This window comes from Callorhinchus milii, unplaced genomic scaffold (assembly GCF_018977255.1).
Source record: "Callorhinchus milii isolate IMCB2004 unplaced genomic scaffold, IMCB_Cmil_1.0 Scaffold25, whole genome shotgun sequence".
Lineage (NCBI taxonomy): Eukaryota > Metazoa > Chordata > Chondrichthyes > Chimaeriformes > Callorhinchidae > Callorhinchus > Callorhinchus milii.
Window position 1 is genome coordinate 7,834,832 of NW_024704766.1, and position 23,808 is coordinate 7,858,639.

The 23,808-nt window shown below is 49.5% G+C and overlaps 3 protein-coding genes across 7 annotated transcripts in view; 1 reads left to right on the forward strand and 2 right to left on the reverse strand.

Moving 5' to 3' along the window:
- Window positions 1-4,447, reverse strand: part of cbl (Cbl proto-oncogene, E3 ubiquitin protein ligase) — a 58,867-nt gene extending 54,420 nt beyond the window's left edge. Inside the window, exon 1 of the mRNA XM_042343842.1 lies at window positions 4,295-4,447. Coding sequence (XP_042199776.1) covers window positions 4,295-4,447 — 153 coding nt within the window. The remainder of the gene's footprint in view (window positions 1-4,294) is intronic.
- Window positions 4,448-5,171: 724 nt separating this feature from the next.
- On the forward strand, window positions 5,172-11,066 carry ccdc153 (coiled-coil domain containing 153). Its single transcript, XM_007911436.2, has 7 exons — window positions 5,172-5,228; window positions 6,981-7,079; window positions 8,749-8,814; window positions 9,416-9,535; window positions 9,933-10,025; window positions 10,350-10,480; window positions 10,781-11,066. The coding sequence occupies exons 2-7, from the start codon at window positions 7,022-7,024 to the stop codon at window positions 10,907-10,909; spliced, it is 597 nt and encodes a 198-aa protein (XP_007909627.1). The 5' UTR covers window positions 5,172-5,228; window positions 6,981-7,021; the 3' UTR covers window positions 10,910-11,066.
- A 2,602-nt stretch (window positions 11,067-13,668) lies between these two features.
- Window positions 13,669-22,239, reverse strand: ift46 (intraflagellar transport 46 homolog (Chlamydomonas)). 5 transcript variants are annotated; one of them, XM_042343895.1, is made up of 12 exons: window positions 22,118-22,239; window positions 20,511-20,607; window positions 19,693-19,787; window positions 18,916-19,028; window positions 18,551-18,625; window positions 17,997-18,090; window positions 16,949-17,077; window positions 16,343-16,464; window positions 15,728-15,794; window positions 15,526-15,586; window positions 14,770-14,855; window positions 13,670-13,944 (listed from the first exon to the last, which is right to left on the reverse strand). In XM_042343895.1, exons 1-12 carry the CDS (start codon window positions 22,145-22,147, stop codon window positions 13,852-13,854), a joined length of 1,062 nt encoding a protein of 353 aa, XP_042199829.1. In that variant the 5' UTR covers window positions 22,148-22,239; the 3' UTR covers window positions 13,670-13,851. The 5 variants fall into 5 exon arrangements, with proteins under 5 accessions (XP_042199832.1, XP_042199829.1, XP_042199830.1 ...); XM_042343896.1 differs by having other exon boundaries at window positions 13,672-13,944; window positions 16,343-16,461; XM_042343898.1 differs by lacking the exon at window positions 16,949-17,077 and having other exon boundaries at window positions 13,669-13,944.
- Between the last annotated feature and the right edge of the window lie 1,569 nt (window positions 22,240-23,808).

A 23,808-nucleotide genomic window follows, 5' to 3' on the forward strand; every position in this document is an offset into this window, starting at 1 on the left:
CTACCCAACCCGGTTCAATCTACTCCAACCATTCATCTCCAGGAGCAAAAAGACTTTGATCCACTACTGATGGAATTGTCGATTGACGACTTCCCTGGACAAGAAAACATTATCTTGGCTCAGTGATCATTCTAGGATCTCATTGTGTGGAGTGTCGACAGAAACTGGAAACACCGCAATGGTGTGAGACCTAAATAATGCCACACAATCAAAGGATTTTATTAAAAAAACAAGGTTCCATGGAGCAATGTTAAACCTTAATCTAATCATGGTGTTCATATGACTGCTTGAAAAGCCTTCAGATTCGCTCTCATACTTTGACATCATCTGATCTTCTCTATTAGATTAGGCTCCAGTTACCCAATATCCTTCGCAACAGTGTCGTCTCCAAGACCCAGCTGAGGGGGTGGTGGCCAGGACAATATATTGGACAAACACAGATTAACCAAATAATTTAGGATTTTATAACCAAATATACTTTAAAATTTTAGTCATCACTATCAAAACTTTGTCATGCTTAATAATAATAATCCTTGCATTTGATATAGCGCTTTTCACGTCAGGAGAACGTCCCAAAGCGCTTCACAGAACACACTGTAAAGTGAATTGACTCTATATTTGTGGGCGAATGCGGCAGCCAATTGCGCACAGCAATGTCCCACAAACAGTCGTAGATTGAAAATGACCAATTTATTATTGGTTTTGGTTTTGGAGGGATTATTATTAGGCTCTGTGTGGAGTAAGGAAACTTGCCCGAGGTTTCGCCCTCTGCCTGGAATTGAACTCAGGTCTCTCACTTGCAAAGCGAGTGCTCTAACCACTGAGCTACTTTATATTAAACAGCTTCTGCTTAATATAAAGCTTTTCCAAATTCTGCTCAATTAAATAATAGTTTCCAGTTATAATAGTATTGCAACCCTTGTTATGAAAAGATTAGGTAACATTTGCATACCTGCAGAGCCAGTACTTCATTACAAACTCAACTTTATGGCTTGCTGTCGTACATTAGTAATGACCTCAGCAGTGCCCTGTCCATCAACATGTTCAGGTTTGGGTTTTAAAGTAAGAATAAGAATCATCATCACACCTGGGAACCACTGAACAAAATTGTGTGCCCTGGGTTGAGATGTTGGCAGGGGTTGCCCTGGGTTGGGGTGATGGCTGGGGGGGTGCTCTAGCTTGGGGTGTTGGCAGGGGTGTGCCCTGGGTTGGGGTGTTGGCAGGGGTTGCCCTGGGTTGGGGTGATGGCTGGGGGGGTGCTCTAGCTTGGGGTGTTGGCAGGGGTGTGCCCTGGGTTGGGGTGTTGGCAGGGGTTGCCCTGGGTTGGGTGATGGCTGGGAGCGGGGGTGCCCTGGGTTTGGGTGATGGCAGGGGTGTACCCTGAGTTGGGGTGTTGGCAGGGGGGTGCTCTGGGTTGGGGTGTTGGCAGGGGGGTGCTCTGGGTTGGGGTGTTGGCAGAGGGGGTGCTCTGAGTTGGGGTGTTGGCAGGGGGGGGCTCTGGGTTGGGGTGTTGGCAGGGGGGTGCCCTGGGTTGGGATGTTGGCAGGGGGGTGCCCTGGGTTGGGGTGTTGGCAGGGGGGTGCTCTGGGTTGGGGTGTTGGCAGGGGGGTGCTCTGGGTTGGGGTGTTGGCAGTGGGGGGCTCTGGGTTGGGGTGTTGGCAGTGGGGGGCTCTGGGTTGGGGTGTTGGCAGTGGGGGGCTCTGGGTTGGGGTGTTGGCAGTGGGGGCTCTGGGTTGGGGTGTTGGCAGTGGGGGGCTCTGGGTTGGGGTGTTGGCAGTGGGGGGCTCTGGGTTGGGGTGTTGGCAGTGGGGGGCTCTGGGTTGGGGTGCTAATACTAATCCTTACATTTGATATATACAGTCAATTCACTTTACAGCGTATTCTGTGAAGCGCTTTGGGACGTCCTCCCAACTTGAAAAGCGCTATATCAAATGCAAAGATTATTATTATTATTATATAGCACCTTATCGTGTCTTCGAGACTTCTCAAACCGCTTCACAGAATATACAGAATGTAAAGTGAATTGAGTGTATTTTGTGGGTGAAATACGGCAGTCAATTGCGCAAAGCTATGCTGGCATGGGGTGCCCTGGATTGGGGTGTTGGCATGAGGTGCCCTGGGTTGAAGTGTTGGCAGGGTAGTGCCCTGGAATGCCGACACAGACCAGGGTGTTGGCTAGGGGTTGCCCTGGGTTGGGGTGTTGGGAGGCGGTGCCCTGGGTTGGGGTGTCAGCTGGAGATGCTCTGGGTTGGGGTGTCGGCTGGGGGGTGCCCTGGGTTGGAGTGTTGGCAGGGGGGTGCCCCAGAATGCCGACACAGACCAGGGTGTTGGCTGGGGGGGTGCCTTGGGTTGGACTGTTGGTGTTGATTGTTTGAAGTGAACAGTCTGGTATCACCAGCATTCATTTGCTGTCATTTTTGTTGGAACCAAACGCAGTGACAAACCCAAACCAAATGGACTCAGCAGCCTGTGAACAGTTATAACTGAACATTGGTTGGCTGTACAGCTGAGATATGGATTCAGCAGCTTGACACAGAAATTTATACTTTAAAAGTCAAAGGCGTTTTGAATGTAGCCTGACTTCTGCTTTTACACTTCTGTAAATTCAGCCCTAAACACAAAGAGCAGCTTCCTGAAACAGAGAGATAGCAGATCTTCCACAAACCATTATATTACTGTGTTAGTAATACATAGTTATTAAATGATTAGACAGTCAGCAGTAACATTCACTTTAGACACGGGACCAACTTGATGCACTACTGGCATAAAGAGCAATCCACAAAACCACTGAATACATCAGACACCTACTTTCAAGCAGACACACATCACACATCAGTTATGGCGCCTTTCAACAAATAAGACCTAGTCCAAATTCAGTTAAACCTTTACAACCGGATAAGACTTACACCTCAGTGCAGGGCGCTCTGAACCATTCCAGTATCCACCATATAATCCTGATAAACAAGATGAACAATTGCATTGAGATGCTTAATTGATGCGAAGAGTAAAACATAAAATACACCGGAACACATGGTAGGCAGCTGGCCATTGGACGTCGAGTGCATTGGCCCATTATGGCAGACACAAATAACCCCTTTTGTGCAGAAAATTGCTGTTTCTATGACAATATTACTTCTGTCATAAGAATGACCACATACAGATCACTTAGAACTAAGGAATACAATTAGCTACAATCATATTCAAGGAGAAAAGTTAATGCGGTGCAGAAGGTTTAATTTATTTTGACTATAACCAAACCAACAATTTGCAACTCATTTTGACACATTCTGTGAGTACAATGTGATAACAGCATTTACTAAATATGTTAATCACATATGGATAGTGTGACAATATTTTAATCTGTCTAATACAAGTTAATAATAATAATCCAATTCTTTTGAAGGAATTATTGCCATGGAAAAACGATCCACCAATTGACCAACAACCAGACTCCTAGTTACTGCTAGATAAACAGGCATGTGGAGTAAGGAAACTTGCCCAACATTTCGCCCTGCAGGGAATCTAACCCAGGTCTCTCACTTACCAGGTGAGTGCTCCAACCACTGAGCTACAGGACTCGTTAAGTGTGATTTCCAGATGCATGAGTTGATTGAATTGTAAAGCTTAGACATTTACTTTAGGGGTAAACCTAACCCATCCAATTCTCAAATGAACCATTATCATGCTTGTGACAGTTGCCAGTGAATGTTATCGCAATGGAAGCTGTCCCTCGCCCAACCTTTCTCCAACGCTCCAGCCTCCCTTGCATTAAGTGCTTTTAATGTCAAAACAAACTCACTCAACAGTACATCTGTTGACCAGTAGTCATTAGGAATCCGTTGTTAGTCGATCGGTGGATTGCTTTTCCAGGGGTAATAATCCCTTCAAAAAATAATAATAATAAATTGGTCACACAACCCATGACTGTCTGTGGGACGCTGCTGTGTGCAATTTGCTGCCGCGTCTGGCCCACAAAATATGCAGTCACTACACTTTATAGTAGATTGTGTGAAGCGCTTTGAGACGTCTCGAATACTTGACAATGCGCCGTATCAAATGTACGGATTATTATTATTATTACTCAGATGGGGAGAGAGAGGCTGAGGGTCTGTCTCAGGGCTCGGAGCCCGGGTTGGCTTCCGCTCCCTTCCCTTCTGAAGCCGACGGTATCCCGGGGCTGAGCCCAGAGCTCCGCGGCCCAGTGCGCGGCTGCCTGAGGGGAGCCCCGGGAGGCGCTCGGAGGCTGTGTCCTCTCCCGGGGGGGGGGGGGGGGGCACTCGAGGCCTTTCACTACCTTGTCCATGAGTTTCCAGCATTTCTCCACCGCGCGCTTGTCCACCACACCCGCCTGGTGCTGCTGGTGGTGCGGCTGGAAGGCGTCCTTCACCAGCCCGATCAGGCCGCCCGCTTTCCTGGCGTTGGCGCCGCGCACAGCCGCCGCCGCCATCGGCTGCGACCCCGGTGGAAAGCCCGAGAGGCGACGGTCAGACTGCTGTGGGGGGAGGGGGGGGGAGGCCCGGGGCTGCGGCTCTCGGTGACTGACTCGCGCTCACTGCCGGAGCCGCCTCGCGCAGCGTCTGGTCACGTGGGGGGAGGGCGGGGCATAGCGCGCACTTGCGCACTGGGACACCCTGTGCCGCTTGGCCGCCATATTTGATACTGGCACAAAACCAGTAATTAATATTTAGATGTTTTTAAAAAACTCGTCTTGTTAGGGTGACGATATCGAGCTTTTTTTTTCTTTTCCTCCCAAATGTCTAAATTAAATAATTATTATTCTGTTTTAGCTCTTTATATTTCTGAACAGAAATAAGAAGACCATTTTGATAAAGAAAGGATTAAACATCAGCATCAAATCATTCGTAAATATAGTCAAAATACCCACAACGTGTATTTATTATGACCACATGAAGCAAACTACTGTAATCTTCATACATTCCAAGCTAAGAATGCGACGCTTTATTAATGGACCGAGTTTACTTATCGTCGGGATTGGTGCGTCTGCCAGTATCAAACATGGCGCCGCCTTCCCGGGCAAGCTTCCGTTTCCTGGCAACGCGCCTAGCAACGCCAAACACTCCGCCTCGCCCCGCCCCTGCACCGCGCTCATTCGGCTACTGATGTTGGTAGCGTTCACAGCCGCGTCGGGATTGGTGAATTGACACGTCAATCAGAGACACGGAAGTTGGAGCCCGAGGAGCTGAAGATTTCAGTCTCGCAGCCACACAGTAATTCCTGATAGTTCTTTATTTATTTTGTGCCAAATCTTCTCCTTCTGTGTTTAAAAATGTCTATGTTTGATTTACACGTTTATTTTATAAGTAATTTTTGAAAGATAAATCTGTAAATTGTGTGTTTCTCCTTCTGCTTAGCAATAAGTATTTATAACAGATATAATAATAACCCTTGCATTTGGTATAGCACCTTATTACATCTTCGAGACGACTCTTAAGCGCTTCACAGAATATACTGTAAAGTGAATTGACTGTATATTTTGTGGGCGAAACACAGCAACCTATTAGACACAGCAGATCCCATAAACAGTCGTGGTTTGAGTGACCAAACTATTATTATTATTATTTTTTGAAGGGATTATTACCCCTAGAAAAGTGATCCGCTAATTGACTAACATCCAATTTACTGCTAGATAAACAGAGGCATGTGGAGGAAGTAAACTTGCCTAATAACATAACATGTAGGAGCAGGAGGAGGCCATTTGGCCCTTCGAGCCTGCCTCGCCATTCAATCATGGCTGATCTTCTAATCTAACTCCAGCTAATAACCTGACGCTGCCTTATCCCCATATCCCTTAATCCCCTTTGCAATAAGAAATCTATCTCTCTCAGTCTTGAATATGTTCAAGGACTGAGCGTCAACAGCCCTTTGGGGTAGTGAGTTCCATACATTCACCCCTTTGAGTGAAGAAGTTCTTCCTCAACTCAGTGCGAAAGAGCTGCCTCTGATTTTAAGGTTGTGACCCCTGGTTTTAGTTTCTCCAATCGGGGGAACCAATTTCCCACTATCTTCTCTATCATGCCTTTGATGATTTAGGCTCTGGAACTCCATCTCCCAGTGCCTTCGCCGCTTCCTCCCTTTCCTCCTTCAAGGTCGGTCTCAAGACCTTTCTCTTTGACCTTCAGCCTTCAGCTCCCCTCTCGACTCTCTACCCCTTCCTCGCTCCCTCCCTTCCCTCCCCTCACCCTGACCATTTCCCCCCAAGGCTCGGGTCCTGACCCAACTGTCCAGCGCCTTGGGACGTCCTCACGACGTAAAGGCGCTCTATAAATGAAATCTTGTTGTTGTTGTTATAGGTTACAGTAAGATCCCCTCTAATTCTTCTATAATTTAGAGAATATAGGCCAAAATTGGTGAGCCTATCCTCGTAACACATCCCCTTCATCCCTGGTACTAACCTAGTAAATCTACGCTGCACAACCCTCCAAGGCATGTACATCCTTCCTTAAATAAGGAGACCAAAACTGCACACAGATTTTTTCACCTTGCCTGGGAATCAAACCAAGGTCCTCTCGCTTGCTAGGCAAGTGCTCTAACCCCTAAGTTTCAGGGCTCCACACAGATATAATAGACATAACAGTTGACCTTTTTGATCACTTTTAGTCATTAACATTCTGCCTACGTTTCTTTTTTCTTTAACCTGAGTGGTTATTCATTAACAATGTGGAGGCGATTGTCTTCTTTTTAAATAATATTCTTGTGTTTTGCAGTTTCATTTATTAAATAATTAAAGGGAGGAGTACTTCCAAGATAGAAACAATTAAAACAAATATTGACGATGGCACTAGCTTAGAGAATAACAGACTGAATGATATTAGTTGACCAGGTCACTTCCTTTTACAAACTGTTGAGCGAAGCTGCTATGAATGAGCAATAATGTCACAGAAAACATGAATAAATGGCAGTGGAGTTTCTGCTAACCTGACAGATATTACTTTCTCTCTCTCCAAACATATGTGACTCAGCTTCATTTTGAGACACTTTGACTTTCCACGTTTGAAGGAAGATGCCTCCCAAGAAAGCAAGAAAGGGAAAGAAAGGGAGGACGAAGAAAGCTGTAGCAGGTGAGTGAGAATTAACCCGCAATCAAACAGTGTGAGGCATAGCATTTATTTCCTGGTTCTTCAGAGCCCTGAGAAATGGCGAGTGAAGGTTTACAGATCCCGGCCCAATCCTCTAATAATATAATAATCCTTGCATTTGTTGTAGTGTGTCTTTGAAACATCTCAAATCGAAAGTGAATTGACTGTATATTTTGTCGGTGAAAAGCGGGAACCAATTGCACACAGCAGCGTCACACAACCAGTCGTGGATTGAGTGACCAAATTATTATTATTATTTTTCCTTTTTGAGGGATTATTACCCCGAGAAAAGCGATCCACCGATTGACAAACAATCGGGTTCCTACTAACTGCTGGGTAAACAGAGGCGTGTGCAGTAAGGAAACTTGCCCAATGCTTCATCCTGCCCGGGAATCAAACCCAGGTCCTCTCGCTTGCGAGGTGAGTGCTCTAACCACTGAGCTACAGGTCTCCTCTATCCTTTAGTGGGCATTACTATAATAATAATAATAATAATAATAATAATATTCATCCTTGCATTTGGTAGAATTGCCTTATTGGCTTAGTCAATAACACTGTGGCCTCAGGGTCAGAAGGTTTAGGCCCCACGTTGAGATGTAGAGCTCAAAATCTAGGCTGATAATCCTGAGGGAGAGAAGAGTTTCTGTAGTTTTTCTCGAGAACAATAATTCATTCTCTTCTTTGTCTCCTTTTTCCTGATCTCCCTCGCTCACACTCATTCTCCAATCTTTCTGGATCTCTCTCTCCGTGCCCCCTCCACTCTCCTTCCATCGCACTCTGTTTTTCTTCTGTTTTCACTTCTGTTCGACCCTGAGCTGTCCTTTCTCCCTCATATCTGTGCCACAACTGGCACCGCCTTCCATCACCTCCAGAATGTCGCCAGACTACGACACTACCTCACCCCTCACGCGGCTGAAACTCTGGTCCACACCTTTATCACCTCAAGGCTGGACTATGGGAACTCTCTCCTCGTCGGCCTTCCCGGCCCTCCCTCCACACTGCAGGTCATTCAGAACTCTGCAGCTCGTGTACTGTCCCGCACCAGACACCGCGACCACATCACTCCCACCCTCACCCTCGCCCTCGCTCGCCTCCACTGGCTCCCCATCCCCCAGAGGATCGATTTCAAGATCCTCACCCTCACCTACAGGGCCATTCACGGCCTCGCTCCCTCCTACCTCTCCGACCTACTATCCCCCTACCTACCTGCCCGTACCCTCCGTTCCTCTGGCTCCGGTCTGCTCCACATCCCCCGCCCCAACCGCCCTACCATCGGTGGCCTTCAGCCTCTCAGCCCCGAGGCTCTGGAACTCTATCCCCAGTGCCTTCGCCGCTTCCTCCCTTTCCTCCTTCAAGGCCGGTCTCAAGACCTTTCTCTTTGACCTTCAGCCTTCAGCTCAACTCTCGACTCTCTACCCCCTCCTCGCTCCTTCCCTCCCCTCACCCTGACCATTTCCCCCCTCCTCGCTCCCTCCCTTCCCTCCCCTCACCCTGACCATTTCCCCCCTCCTCGCTCCCTCCCTTCCCTCCCCTCACCCTGACCATTTCCCCCAATGCTCGGGTCCTGACCCAACTGTACAGCGCCTTGGGACGTCCTCCCGACGTGAAAGGCACTCAATAAATGGAGTCTTGTTGTTGTTGTTGTTTTTAGGAGACAACATCGAGGATAAGTACAAGCGAATCGTTCATGAAGTGGAATCGCTGAAAGACCAGTTGGGTAAGTGGGATGTTTTGAATCCCAGTTTTGTCCTTTTATGGGTACAGGTGGCGGAGAATGCGCTGCACTGCCACATAATAACTGCTGGTGGCGCTACTGAGAGCAGTACCTAATGGTTCATTATCGCCACCTGCCGTCCATTGGTGGCAGTGCAGTGTCGTGAAGGCTATGGTAATAAATGAGGGTCTCACTATCTACTTGCAAAACATCTGCAACTTGGAAGTGCACAAGAGAATCACAAGGCGGTGCTCTTATGGGGTTGTAGGTACATTGTTCAGCCAAAGTGCACAGATTTACTCTGTGTTTAACTTCTGCTATGACTATGGCGAACGGGGGATACTTCCACATGTGGGTGGAGATATATGGAAATCTCAGCTTGGTTTGGAGACTTGTAAGCGCAGTGATGGGTTTCCGTATGTGTCTAACACCCGGGTGGGCAAAACAAACTAAATGTGTGGAGGGGTACAACTTAATTCATCAGCAGGAATGTACCTCACCAGCAAAAGCATAAACCGTTCCTAATAACCAAACCGGGGTTTAATGTGGTGATGTTCAGTGATGTACATAAAACGGCTAATATTAAGGGTGCTTTGTCTTTCAGTGCTGAGGAGGGATGTGGCTAGACAGGCGCTGCTCTGCAGAACAGAATGGAAGACAAAGCTGGAGATGGTGGAGCACAAACTGAGTGAGGAGCGAGAGGACAGCAAGGCTATTCACTCAGGTGAGCAGCAATGGGGGAGCAGACCTGGAAAAAGCACAGAAGAGCGAGCTCTGGCATGTAACAGACTGACTGTTACATTAAACATTGAAATTATTGTAACTCTCCAATGAGTCAATTGGTAAATTCTTTAGTGACTTCCACACAGCAAGCGACTGCATGATCTCCACCAGGCCAGAGGTGGAGATAAGAGAATATCACAGGCTCCTCAAAGCCAAACGCCCACAGACATTCAGAGCTGACACTGGGGGAGGGAGGGAGGGAACAGGGTGATGTCACAGGCCTGTGACTGGGAAAAATAGGAGGAAAGAGCTGATCCCTGTGACCTCACATCACTGCAGCTCAGATACAAAAATAAGCAGGTTGTTATCTAACTCCGCAATGTCCTCTCCACCCCCAGATATTGGTCGTCAGTACAAGACCATGCGGGCGGAGCTGGGGGTCCGTGCTCATCAGCTGGAGATTGAGGTCAGCTACCTACAGCAGCAGCTCAGTAAGTTGCCGTCAGGACCCTGCGGGGGGCTGAGAACCTCACTACATGTACCTCATCCCCGGTCCCACCATCAGCCACTCATCCCCCAATCCCTGGAACTCCCCTCCCCACTTCCTTCCTGAAAATCTTCAAGTCTCCTTCCTGCAGTTCCTGCACTGCTCTGTGATTCACATATGACCCGTGAGCCTCTGAGATGTAATCCTATTTACGAGGCGCTATGTAAATGCATGTTTCTGTTGAGTGGGTAGCTTTGTGGGATTGGCGTGAGCTGATCTGGCTCAGGGCTTGGTGTCTCAGCTGATTGTGTAAAGTTCCTCCACCCAGGAATCTGCCAACAAGAACTGGTGAGGACCCGGGACGAGAATATGCGGATTATGGATGAAAAGAACGCCGTCATCTCCGAGCTCCAGGACAAGATAAACAACATGGAGACCGCGTATGAGAACATCCTGCACGTAAGCGCAGAACCACACAACAACTACAGGGAGTTCACACAATTCCTCAGCTCACACGTGTGTATCACCCAACCACCCTATTGGCAACTCCTTACCCCACAGAGCGGGCAGTGTCAAATGCCAACCAGTGTCGTCTAGCCCATGTTGAGGAGCAGAGTAATGGCTTTGGCTGATGCACTGAGGGTGGGTGAGGCTGTGCAATCAGTCATTAAGAAAACAAGCACAGCAGGTTCCCAACCCGTATCTGCCAAAGCGCATCAATATGCCGCTATGTCCTGACCTCTCTCCTCTCCACTACAGGACAGTCTGGACAGGCTGCTGCTTAAGCTGGATGCAGCCAAGATGCAATGGGAGAAACAAGCCACCATCTTTCACTCTCAGCACAAGAAGCAACTCCTGGAGTTTGGGCTGAACCCATTGGAAATTTAACCCTTTGTTCCCCGGTGGGATCCACAGACTCTCTGCAAACACTCGAGACCGTCCCGTCCCAATCAGTCTATCACCGCAGGAACCTTCTCGGCTTCATTCTGTCCCCTCCAGCGGCACAGCCCAGCCCAACCCAGCCCTGTAAAACCACCCCAAAACTCTGGAGTTAAAATTATGCTAATAATAATAATCCTTACATTTGAAAGAGCGCCTTATCACATCTTTGAGATGTTTCAAAGCGCTTCACAGAATATACTGTAAAGTGTGGTGACTGTGTATTTTGTGGGCTAAACGCTGCAACCAATTGCGCACAGCAGCGTCACACAAACAGTTGTGGATTGAGTGACCGCATTTATTTATTTTTTGGAGGAATTATTATCCCCAGGAAAGCGATCGTCAATCAACTAACAATCGGTTCCTATTTACTCCTGGGTAAACAGAGGCGTGTGTGTGGGGTAAAGAAACTTGCCCAACGTTTCGCCCTGGAATCAAACCCAGGTCCTTTCACTTGCAAGGCGGGTATGCAAACCACTACACTATGGGACTCCACAAATTATTAAAGAGAACTAATAAATCCAAATTTGTTGAGGGAGAAAATAAATCTATTTTAACCTCTTAAAAAAATGTCAATAAAGTGTCTCGACTGAATGCCTTCCTCACAGGGCAGATATCCGTTTGCATACAATGAATAAAAAACATCCTGCGAATGTGACAATAATATCTCACAATGTTTCAGCGCTTCCATTACTGGTTACAAAATATTTACAGCAAAAAATGTCTTCCTCTTTAGAATTGCCCCCCCATTAACATCCTCTTACTTTATAATTCTATACTGTACACAGACATATCATTTAATCTTATTTTCTTTTTAAATAGTTCATTTTAACCTCTTTTTTCCTTTGTCTCCAAACACCACTTTCTCATCCTCTATAATAATCATCCGTGCATTTGATAAAGGGCATTATCACAGATTTGAGATGCCTCAAAGCGCTTCACAGAATATACTGTAAAGTAATATTAATGTAATTGTCTAAGTTACAATCATATAAAAGTGATTAAACTTAACCAACTACAGAAAGTTGAGAGTTGTTAAGATCTGGATTGTGCTGCCTGAAAGGGAGGTGGAAGCAGATTCTGTAATAACTTCCAGAAGGGAATTGGATATGTACTTTAGGAAAAATGGGCAGGAGTATGGGGTAAGAGTGGGGTAGTGGGGCTATTTGGGTTGAGAGTGGGGGAGCGGGGCTAGTTGGGGTAAAAGAGGGGGAGTGGGATTATTTGGGGTAAGAGCGGGGGAGTGGGGGTTAGTTGAGGTAAGATCGGGGGAGTGGGGGCTAGTTGGGTAGCCAGAGCTAGCACAGGCACGAGGGGCCGAATGGCCTCCTCTGATGTAGGAACCTATGATTCATGATTCTGCCAATTATTCCGTCTTTTAGATTTTCTTCTGATCCCAAATCACTCTGAACGTTGTTGTTGTTGAATGTTTAATCAGCCGCTCGGCTCTGTCCTGTGTGCGGGGACATCGCTGAAACACATTGTTTGTAATTCACCTCATTCTGTGAAGCACTTTGAGACGCGTCTGTTACTTGAGAGGCTTCATGTACATCGTTCTTGTAGCTGAGCTGCAGTGTGAGAGAGAAACATCAGCCAGAACCTGGCACAGACGCCTCCCTTTGTTGATAAGGTCCATCTAGTCGTCTTCCACCATCCTGCCAGTCGCTGGACACATCGTGTCCCAAACTGTATCGCGATATTATTTTCTCCCAGAAATCTGGCTAATTTGTTCTTGAAACCCCTGGGGAACCTGTTTACTACTCGCTCACTGAAGTGGTGTATCTGTTCTGAATTTACCCGCTTCAGTCGCAGGATGTTTTAACTTTAATAAACTTTTACATTTTCAGGATCACAATCTCTGTGTCACACCAAACCCTCAACTCAAGAGTTTAAAAAAAAACATAAACTAAGGAATAAGGTGCCATTTGTCTGTGTTTTGGCTGCTGCTCAGAGGGAAGCTGACATTTGTGCAAAACACAGATATTAATGTGATTCTCGCTCACTCAGCTCGAACACTGACTCATGTGGTTTCAGAAGCTTCTCTTCCTGTCTCTTTGGCTCTAAGTTTCCAACCTCCACCCCTCGCTCCGCTGCCTTCCCTACAGCTGCAGTGTGGAGAGCGAGTCTCATTCTGGGTCAGGAGGTTGTGGGTTTCTGCACTCGGGCCGGACAGGAGCTCACACACTGAGCTGACAGCAACACTCCCTGAGGGGCCACCCTTTGGGTAATACGTTAAACTCAGTCACTGAGCGGGGACAGAGCAGCCGGACCCCAGTGACCACATTCTAACATCAATTTCTTCATTTAATAATAATAATCCTTGCATTTGACCAGCGCCTCATCGCATCTTCGAGACGTCTCAAAACGCTTCACAGGATATACTGTAAAGTGCAGTGACTGTATTTGGGGTGAAACGCGGCAGTCAATTGTGCACAGCAGCGTCCCCACAATCAGTCGTGGATTGAGTGACCAAGTTATTATTATTATTTATTTTGAAGGGATTATTACCCCCGGAAGTGATCCGCCAATTGACTCACAACCGGGTTCCTACTCACTGCTGGTAAAGCGTGTGTGTGTGTGTGTGTGTGTGGAGTAAGGTTTGGCTCTGCCCGGAAATTGAACTCAGGTCCTCGCGCTTGTGAGTCGAGCGTCTAACCACTGAACTACAGGTCTCCACCATATCAATTTCTTCATTTCCTTTCTTGCCAGTGTTCGGGGGTTTTGGTGGAGGTGTGATGTTGTTGATGAGGTAAAACTTAAGTTTGATCCAAATAGAATTATTTATTAGAAAATTTATACAACGGATAGAAAAATAAAATAGTAAAACGTTAAAATATATTGAGAAGGAAATTCCTCGGCTGTGGTGGGGAAGCCCCGCCCATGGCTTCCGGTCAGTCGAGGATCACGCTGTCGGGGTCTGCACTCTGTGGTGGGGGGTCTCCCGAGCCCGTCACCTTGTTCCCTTCAGCCAGAGCTTTGAAATGCTGCAAAACAACTGGCATTTATCCAGCGCCCTTCACACGGGTAGCGTCCCCGAACACTTGACAGTATTGGAGTCTGACCCCAAACCGCGGGGAGAGGGAGGGGGGAGGTGACCGTAAGCACGATCAAAAAGGAAGGTCTTTAAGCAGGATTTGAAGGTGGGGAGGGAGGGAAGGAGGGAAGGGAGCAAAGCAGAGGGACTGAGGGAGAGAAGGTTAGAGGCCCAAGTGGCTCCTGGAACATCCCCCGAGCATCGCTGCTGCCCACGGGCTCCCTGTTCAGCCGCTGATTCTCTCAGACGAGCAGTGACAAGCTGCTTGTTAATAAAGAGACATAAACACCTACCACTAAGACACCAGCCTCTGGGCTGCTCTCAGCTCCACAGTCAGACATTGGTCCCCACATTCAACCAAACTGTCAGGTTCAAAAGGCTGTGATTTATGGCTGGATCCATTCACACTGTCCAGACTGAGATGGAGAGATGTTTATCTGGTCACGGGATCAAGGGATATGGGGCAAGGACCTGTATTTGGAGCTGAGGTACAGATCAGCCACGATCTAATAGAACAGGCTTGAAGGGCTGAATGGTCTCCCGGTTCCTATATATATATCTATATATCTTAAGACCCAGTTGCACAGTATTGATCGAGGATGTATGACAAAGGGCAGAGACGTAAAATCAGACTCAAGACACTTTGACTTGAGGTCAGGAAGCATTTCTCAGAGAGACTTGTGAAGATGTGGATGTACATACCACATAGCACTGTTGGAAAAGAAGGAGTTTCTATCAGAGCTCCTTGTGGCAACATTTTCCCCAAACTATTTACCTGTGAGTTTTTGAACTCCGAGTAGAGTGTGAAAAGCACGTGCAGAGACTGGATGCGATCTTTGTAGACGGGGATATCCAGGATAGCTGTGGGAGAAGGGATACAGAGTATATACAGTATGTAGAGGTCGCGGGTGACACAGATCTGAACACTGTGTTCCTCTCAATGCTGAGATTATAATAATAATCCTGGCATTTGATAGTGTCTTATCACGTCTTCGAGACGTCACAGAATACACTATAAAGAGTAGTGACTGCGTATTTTGTGGGCGAAACGCAGCAGCCAATTGCGCACAGCAGCGTCCCACATTTTTTTGAAGGGATTATTACCCTTGGAAAGCGATTCACCAATCGACTAACAACCAAGTTCCTACTTACTGCTGGGTTTAGTAATAATAATCCCTGTATTTGATACAGCGCCTTATCACTTTGTTGAGACAGCACAAAGTGCTTCACAGAATATACTGTAAAGTGAATTGTCTGTATATTTTGTACGTATGTGGCATGGGCTGAGGTGTGCGGAGTAAGGAAACTTGCCTAATGTTTTGCTCTGCCCGGGAATCGAACCCAGGTCTCTCACTTGCGAGGCGAGGGCTCTAACCACTGAGCTACAGGACTCCACTTATGAAGATTCCTATTAAAAAGCAATGATGACTCCCTCTACGCTGTAGGTGCTCGCTGCCTCCTCAGACTCCTCACCACAAACTAATTCTCTCCAGATTTCAGCTTCTCTGTGACTCGCTGCCCCACAACTCACCACAGATCATGTCAATGTACTGGGCCAGGTCGCAGTTGATCTCTGCGGTGGGAAGGCTCACCTGGGCCACAGGAAACAAAAGGTTTCAGGTACTTTCAGACAGCAAGAGAGAGTGAGAGCAAGCGAGAAAGAGAGAGAGAGAGAGCAAGCTCACATTCACACAGAACAAACTCATTTGGACTTGGAGCCTGGCATCGCTCACCTTTCCCAGAAGTTCCTCAAACTCAGCCGGCCACTCCTGCATCAGCGTCTCGATGTCAGTCATGGGTCTGCGGGAGCAACAACTGGCATCAGATCAAAGCATCTCCTGCTCCAGCTACAGTCAGTTGGTCCCTGGTGGAGGCTCGTGGATGTGTGACAGCACAGTGTGTGTGGGGGAGAGAGAGAGAGAGACAGTGCAGTGTGTGTGGGGGGGAGAGAGACTGCACAGTGTGTGGGGGAGAGAGAGACTGCGCAGTGTGTGGGGGAGAGAGAGACAGCGCAGTGTGTGGGGGAGAGAGAGACAGCGCAGTGTGTGGGGGAGAGAGAGAGAGACAGCGCAGTGTGTGTGGGAGAGAGAGAGAGACAGCGCAGTGTGTGGAGGAGAGAGAGAGACAGCGCAGTGTGTGGGGGAGAGAGAGACAGCACAGTGTGTGGGGGAGAGAGAGAGAGACAGTGCAGTGTGTGGGGGAGAGAGAGAGAGACAGCGCAGTGTGTGGGGGAGAGAGAGAGAGACAGCGCAGTGTGTGGAGGAGAGAGACAGCGCAGTGTGTGGGGGAGAGAGAGACAGCGCAGTGTGTGGGGGAAAGAGAGACAGCGCAGTGTGGGTGGGACTGACCTTGTGTAGTGAATGTTAGCATGGGGTTTGGAGCGGTGGAGCTCGCTGATGCTCTCCATCCAGTTATCAATGGCCTTTGGGTTCTTCTCTGCGTTCTCCACGCTCTTCACCTTCAGCTGCTGCTGGGAAAGAAAACAACAACTACACATTACACTTACACAGCGATGCTCACGTCGGGAGGACGTCCCAAGGCAGTCAGAGATTTGTACCCGAGCTGGAGGTTGGGATCTGAGGAGGGTGGGGATTAGAGGGTGGCCGAGGAGGGTCTTGAGACGCACCTTGAAGGAGGCGAGGGAGGGAGTGAGGCGAAGGGACTGTGGGATGGAGTTCCAAAGCGTGGGGGCAGAAAGGCTGAAGGCCCGACTGCCGATGGTGGGGAGGGCCGGGCGGGGGACATGGAGCAGGCCGGAGCCTGCTGAGTGAAGTGAGCGGACAGGTTGATATGGGGTCAGCAGGTCACAGAGGTAGGAAGGAGCAAGGGAGTGGAGGGTGTTTTAAAGGCGAGGATTTTGAACTCTATCCTCTAGGGGATGGGGAGCCAGTGAAGCCAGTCGAGGGTGGGGGTGATGGGGTCACGGTAATGGGACAATGAGCCGGACCTCTCACCGTGATGCTGTGCTGTTTGGAGTTCTCGGTCAGCCAGAGGGACAGCACCGTGGGGTCAGACTGCTTGGCACACGGCTCATCCAGTGGCACCAGCCCCAGTGTGTCAGCCTTCCCATCCGGCCTGGGAACCTACACACAGGCCAGAGAGCAAGAGAGAGAGAGAGAGCAGCCAATCACACACAGGCCAGAGAGAGAGCGAGAGAGAGAGTGAGAGAGAGAGAGCGAGAGAGAGAGAGAGAGAGAGAGAGAGAGCGCAGCCAATCACACACAGCCCAGAGAGAGAGCGAGAGAGAGAGCGAGAGAGTGAGAGAGAGAGCGAGAGAGAGAGAGAGCGAGAGAGAGCGAGAGAGCGAAAGAGAGCAGCCAATCACACACAGGCCAGAGAAAGAGCAAGAGAGAGAGCGAGAGTGAGAGAGAGAGCGAGAGAGAGAGAGAGAGAGAGCGAGAGAGAGCAGCCAATCACACACAGGCCAGAGAGAGAGCGAGAGAGAGCGAGAGAGAGAGTGAGAGAGAGAGTGAGCGAGAGAGAGAGAGAGAGAGAGAGCGAGAGAGCAGCCAATCACACACAGGCCAGAGAGCGAGAGAGAGAGCGAGAGAGAGAGAGAGAGAGAAAGCGAGAGAGAGAGAGTGAGAGAGGAGAGAGAGAGAGCGAGAGAGAGCAGCCAATCACACACAGGCCAGAGAGAGAGCGAGAGAGAGAGCAAGCGAGAGAGAGAGAGCGAGAGAGAGAGAGTGAGAGAGAGCAGCCAATCACACACAGGCCAGAGAGAGAGCGAGAAAGAGAGAGAGAGCAAGAGCGAGAGAGAGAGTGAGAGCGAGAGAGAGAGAGAGAGTAAGAGCGAGAGAGTGAGAGCGAGAGTGAGAGCGAGAGAGAGAGAGTAAGAGCGAGAGAGTGAGAGCGAGAGTAAGAGCGAGAGAGTGAGAGCGAGAGTGAGAGTGAGAGAGAGCAGCCAATCAGATAAACTCTTCGTTCACACAACACTGGGAGGAGAATCCCTTAAGTTATGACAGATAACAACAAACTTCTTCTCAACGGTTCCTTTTATACCTTTAAAAATGCGTCGATGTCGCCGACCGAAGGGATGAAGTCGGGGATGAACGGTTTGAGTTTGTGATCCAGCTCGACAGACTGCGGAGTGTACCTGTGACAGACAGACTCCCAGCCTCAGCCACTCCACACCAGTTATAAACACAAAGATAATCCTTGCATTTGATAAAATGCCTTATCACATCTTTGAGACGTGATAAGGCGCTATTTCACAGAATATACTGTAAAGTGAATTGACTGTATATTTTGTGGACGAAACGAAGCAGCCAATTGTGCACAGAGGTGTCCTACAAACATCATGGATTGGGTGACCAAATTATTATTATTTTTTATTTGAAGTGATTATTACCCCCGGAAAACTGGTCCACCAATCGACTGACAACCAGGTTCCTACTTACTACTGGGTAAACAGAGGCGTGTGGAGTAAGGAAACTTGCCCAACGTTTTGCTCTGTCCGGCAATCGAACCCAGGTTCTCGCGCTTGCGAAGTGAGTGCTCAAACCACTGAGCTACAGGACTCCACAAGAAACAATCCTCAAGCAAACAAGTGTTACCTGGTGATGTACTGGAAAAGTTCCTTTATCTCTGGCGAGGTGGGGAGATGCTCATAGTCTGCAGGGTCATACGCGCTGAAAAAGAAAGATATTCCATTGAGAGAGTGCGAAGAGGAGACATGATGCCCACAGGCCAATACAACACAGACACTATCCCATCGGAGGTCCCACTATTTACAACAACAAGAATAACAACATTACATTTGTAAAGAGCCTTTCACATCAGGAGGACATCCCGAGGCGCTGGACAGGCAGGGTTACAGACCCGAGCTGAGGGTCGGGATGGGGGAGCGTGGAGGTTGTGGGGGGAAGCAGGAAAAAGCATCTTTACACCACACTGAGGATTGGTTCACGATCTAACGCACCCTTCCGGTGGCGCTCCATGCTCTTCATCATCTTCGTCGGAATCCGTTTCGTCAGAATCCTCCTCCTCCTCGTCCTCGTTCTCCACGAAGGCTCGCTGCAGCGGCTTCTTCTCCTGGTGAAGAGATTAAACGTCAGCGGACGGAACACGGCTCAGAACAGCCGCTCTTTGCACATCACAGGCTTCTGCTTCGGATGAGACATTAAACCAAGGTCCATCTGCCGGTCCAGTTGAACGTCACGGCGCCATTCGAAGGGAGTTTTGTCTCTCCCTTCCGGTGACTTGGTCAACAATCCCCCCCAAATAAAATAGTCACTCGCTCCACGGCTGTTTGTGGGATGCTGCTGTGCATAACTGGCTGTCGTGTTTCGCTCACAAAATACAAGTCAATTCACTCTATATCCTGTGATGCGCTTTGAGACGTCTCAATGATGTGATAAGGGGCTATATCAAATGCAAGGATTATTATTATTATTCTCCTGCACCTGCTCAGGTTGAGACTCCCCTGTGCAGTTACTGTGGTCAGCTGCACACTGAGGGGATTTTAAACACCAAAAACCCTCAAAAGGCTTCACATGCATCATTTTGAAGTTGGTGACTATTATTCTGTAGGCAAACGTGACGGCTAATGCAATGCAAAATATGATTGTAAGTCAATCTATGCTGTGAGACTGGTAATGGATTTACAGCCTCATCAGTTCCCACAGTTTCTCGTTACAGCATTGCCACCAAGGGGGTTGGGGGAGGAGTGGGGGGGGTGGGGGGGGAGTGGACTTACCTCTGTGGACATCACTTTGCTTACGTCCTCCTCATACTCGTCGCTGCTGTTATCCACCACAATTCTGCTCTGGACACATTCTGACTTGGGAGCAGCTAAAGACAAAACAACAAAGAAGATCTCAGAAAATTCACCAAACCCTGTTACTGTACATCCTGCCAACAGCTATGAAAGTGTAATATGCCCTGTGTTTGCAGGTGTGAATGGTGATGGGGTTTAAGGCAGGGATGAGCGAGACTGATTTCCATCAGCAGCAATGCTGGTGACTGAGAGTCTCAATCACCTGAAAACCCCAAACTCCCTTAAAAGCCTCCAACACTGTAACAACAATAAATTACATGTACACAGCGCCTTTAATAGTAATTCTTGCATTTGATATTGTGCCTTATTATGCTTTCAAGACATCTCAAAGAGTTCACGGAATATACTGTAAAGTGAGTTGACGATACATTTAGTGAGCGGAATGTGGCAGCCAATTGTGCACAACAGTGTTCCACAAACAGTCATGGATTGAGTGACTGCATTATTATTTTCACATCGGAAGGATGTCCCAGGGAGCCGGACAGTGAAGGGTTTGCACCTGAGCTGGAGATTTGGATCAAGGGAGGTGGAGTGCAGGGAGAGTGGGAGTGGGAACAACAACAACAACAAGATTCCATTTATTGAGCGCCTTTCACGTCGGGAGGACTGAAGGTGACTGAAGGTGCGGTCGAAGAGGAACCGGGGATACATTAAAACGCCCCTCATCCCAAACGATGACCAGGATTGGGTTCTGCCCGGGACCCGGTGTTGTGTGCGACTCAGTGCAGGTTACGCACGGACGTGCCGCGGTGTGGGCGTGTACACGCTCGCCACCTCCTCGCCATCATTCACGTCCACACTCTCGTCATACGGCTGATTGGCCACCAGCTTCCCCTGACAACACACACAGAGAACAGTCACCAACACACAGAGAACAGTCACCAACACACACAGAGAACAGTCACCAACACACAGAGAACAGTCACCAACACACAGAGAACAGTCACCAACACACAGAGAACAGTCACCAACACACAGAGAACAGTCACCAACACACAGAGAACAGTCACCAACACACAGAGAACAGTCACCAACACACACAGAGAACAGTCACCAACACACACAGAGAACAGTCACCAACACACACAGAGAACAGTCACCAACACACAGAGAACAGTCACCAACACACACAGAGAACAGTCACCAACACACAGAGAACAGTCACCAACACACACAGAGAACAGTCACCAACACACACAGAGAACAGTCACCAACACACAGAGAACAGTCACCAACACACACAGAGAACAGTCACCAACACACAGAGAACAGTCACCAACACACAGAGAACAGTCACCAACACACAGAGAACAGTCACCAACACACAGAGAACAGTCACCAACACACAGAGAACAGTCACCAACACACAGAGAACAGTCACCAACACACACAGAGAACAGTCACCAACACACAGAGAACAGTCACCAACACACACAGAGAACAGTCACCAACACACAGAGAACAGTCACCAACACACACAGAGAACAGTCACCAACACACACAGAGAACAGTCACCAACACACAGAGAGAACAGTCACCAACACACAGAGAACAGTCACCAACACACACAGAGAACAGTCACCAACACACAGAGAACAGTCACCAACACACAGAGAACAGTCACCAACACACACAGAGAACAGTCACCAACACACACAGAGAACAGTCACCAACACACACAGAGAACAGTCACCAACACACACAGAGAACAGTCACCAACACACACAGAGAACAGTCACCAACACACACAGAGAACAGTCACCAACACACAGAGAACAGTCACCAACACACACAGAGAACAGTCACCAACACACAGAGAACAGTCACCAACACACACAGAGAACAGTCACCAACACACACAGAGAACAGTCACCAACACACAGAGAACAGTCACCAACACACAGAGAGAACAGTCACCAACACACAGAGAACAGTCACCAACACACAGAGAGAACAGTCACCAACACACAGAGAACAGTCACCAACACACAGAGAACAGTCACCAACACTGCGGCCCTGACGCTGTCTCTCTCTCTGTCCCGCCCCCCCCGGTGCCCCCCCCCCCGGTGCCCCCCCCCCCGGTGCCCCCCCCCCGGTGCCCCCCCCCCGGTGCCCCCCCCGGTGCCCCCCCCCCCGGTGCCCCCCCCCCGGTGCCCCCCCGGTGCCCCCCCCCGGTGCCCCCCCCCGGTGCCCCCCCCCCCCGGTGCCCCCCCGGTGCCCCCCCCCGGTGCCCCCCCCCCGGTGCCCCCCCCCGGTGCCCCCCCCCCCCGGTGCCCCCCCGGTGCCCCCCCCCGGTGCCCCCCCCCGGTGCCCCCCCCCCCCGGTGCCCCCCCCCGGTGCCCACTTTGCCGCTCTCCAAATCCGACTCCGCCATTCCCCGAGTAACGGCCAAACACTCGCCAAGGAGCAGAGAGAGAGACAAGAGAGTCCCTCTCCTTCCTCTCCTCCCCGAGTCTGCCAGTGCCGCCCTCTGCCGGTCACCGCCTGCACTGACCCCCCGGGCGGCGCCTCCCTCCCACACACAGACACCCACTGCGGAAGGTGGCGATGGCAATGCGGAGCTCCGGGAGCAAATCGCAGCAAATAACAGTAACGCTTCCATTTGACACAGTGCCTTATCAAATTGAGACGTCTCAAAGCGCTTCACAGGATACACTGTAAAGTGTACTGACTGTCTATTTTGTGGGCGAAACGCAGCAGCCAATTGTGTACAGTGAAGTCCTACAGAGGGTTTGAATGGGTTGAGTCACCAATTTATTATTTATTTTTTTGGAGGGATTATTAGCCTCGGAATAGCGATCCACCAATTGACCGAGTTCCTACTCACTGCTCAGTAACAGGTGTATTGAGTAAGGAAACTTGTATAAGGTTTCACCAGTAATCGAACCCAGTAATCGAGTGAGTGTTCTAACCACGAACTTCAATAAGACCGACGTTCTCCTGATTGGTCCCCATCAGCTCCTCCATACGTCAGGCGCTGACAGCATCACCATCCATGGTTGCACACTCCACCTTGCTAAGCCAGTAGCATCTTGCTTGACCCTGAACTATCCTTTCCACCCAACATCAGCCTTCCCCCACCTCCGCAACATCGCCCGGCTCCAGTGCTGTCTCACCCCACAGGCCGCCAAGACCCACATTCACGCCTTCATAACTTCCAGGCTTGACCACGTAAACTCCCTGTTTGTCGCCCTCCCCAACAACTCCTTCCACAGGCTGCAGATCATCCAGAACTCTGCAGCCCGTGTCCTCTCTCCCGTACCAGGCTCCACGACCCTATCACCGCCATCTTCGCCCGACTCCACTGCTTCCCATCACACAGAGGATACAGTTCAAGATCCTTGTCCTCACCTTCAAAACCTTGCTCCCCCCTACCTCTGTAACCTCCCTACCAACCTGCCCACTCCCTCCGCTCCAGCCTACTTCACATCCCCCACCATGCCCACCCTACCATTGATAGGTGGGCCTTCAGCCACTGCCCCCATTCTCTGGAACTCCATCCCGCAGTCCCTCCGCCTCGCTCCCCTCTCTTGAGACCAGTCTCAAAAACCTCCTCTTCGACCGTGCCTTCGGCCACCCTCCTTCCCCCCCAGGCCTCCACCCTCCCCAATCCCACCCCCAGCTCGGGTCCAAAACACTGATGTCCAGAGCCTTGGGATGAACTCCTGACGTGAAACTGCGTCCCCACATCTCATCAGTTCTGGCCCAGGCTACTGGCTCCCCATCACTGAATGGATCAACTTCAAGATCCTCACATTCGTGTTCAAATCCCTTCACTCCCTGGCACCTCCCTACCTCTCCGATCTCCTCACTCCCCAATCCACCACCGGGCGCCTCCGTTTCACCAGCACCGGCTCCTGCTCATCCCTCACACCCTCCGCCCACCATTTGGGGGTCAGTTACAACGCCCCGAAATGCTGGAACCCTCTCCCTCAATTCCGCCGCCTTGCCCCTGCTCTCCCCTATTTCAAGTCCCACCTGAAGACTTTCCTGTTCATTCGTGCTTACGGCCACGTCCCCTGGCTTGGGGTCAGG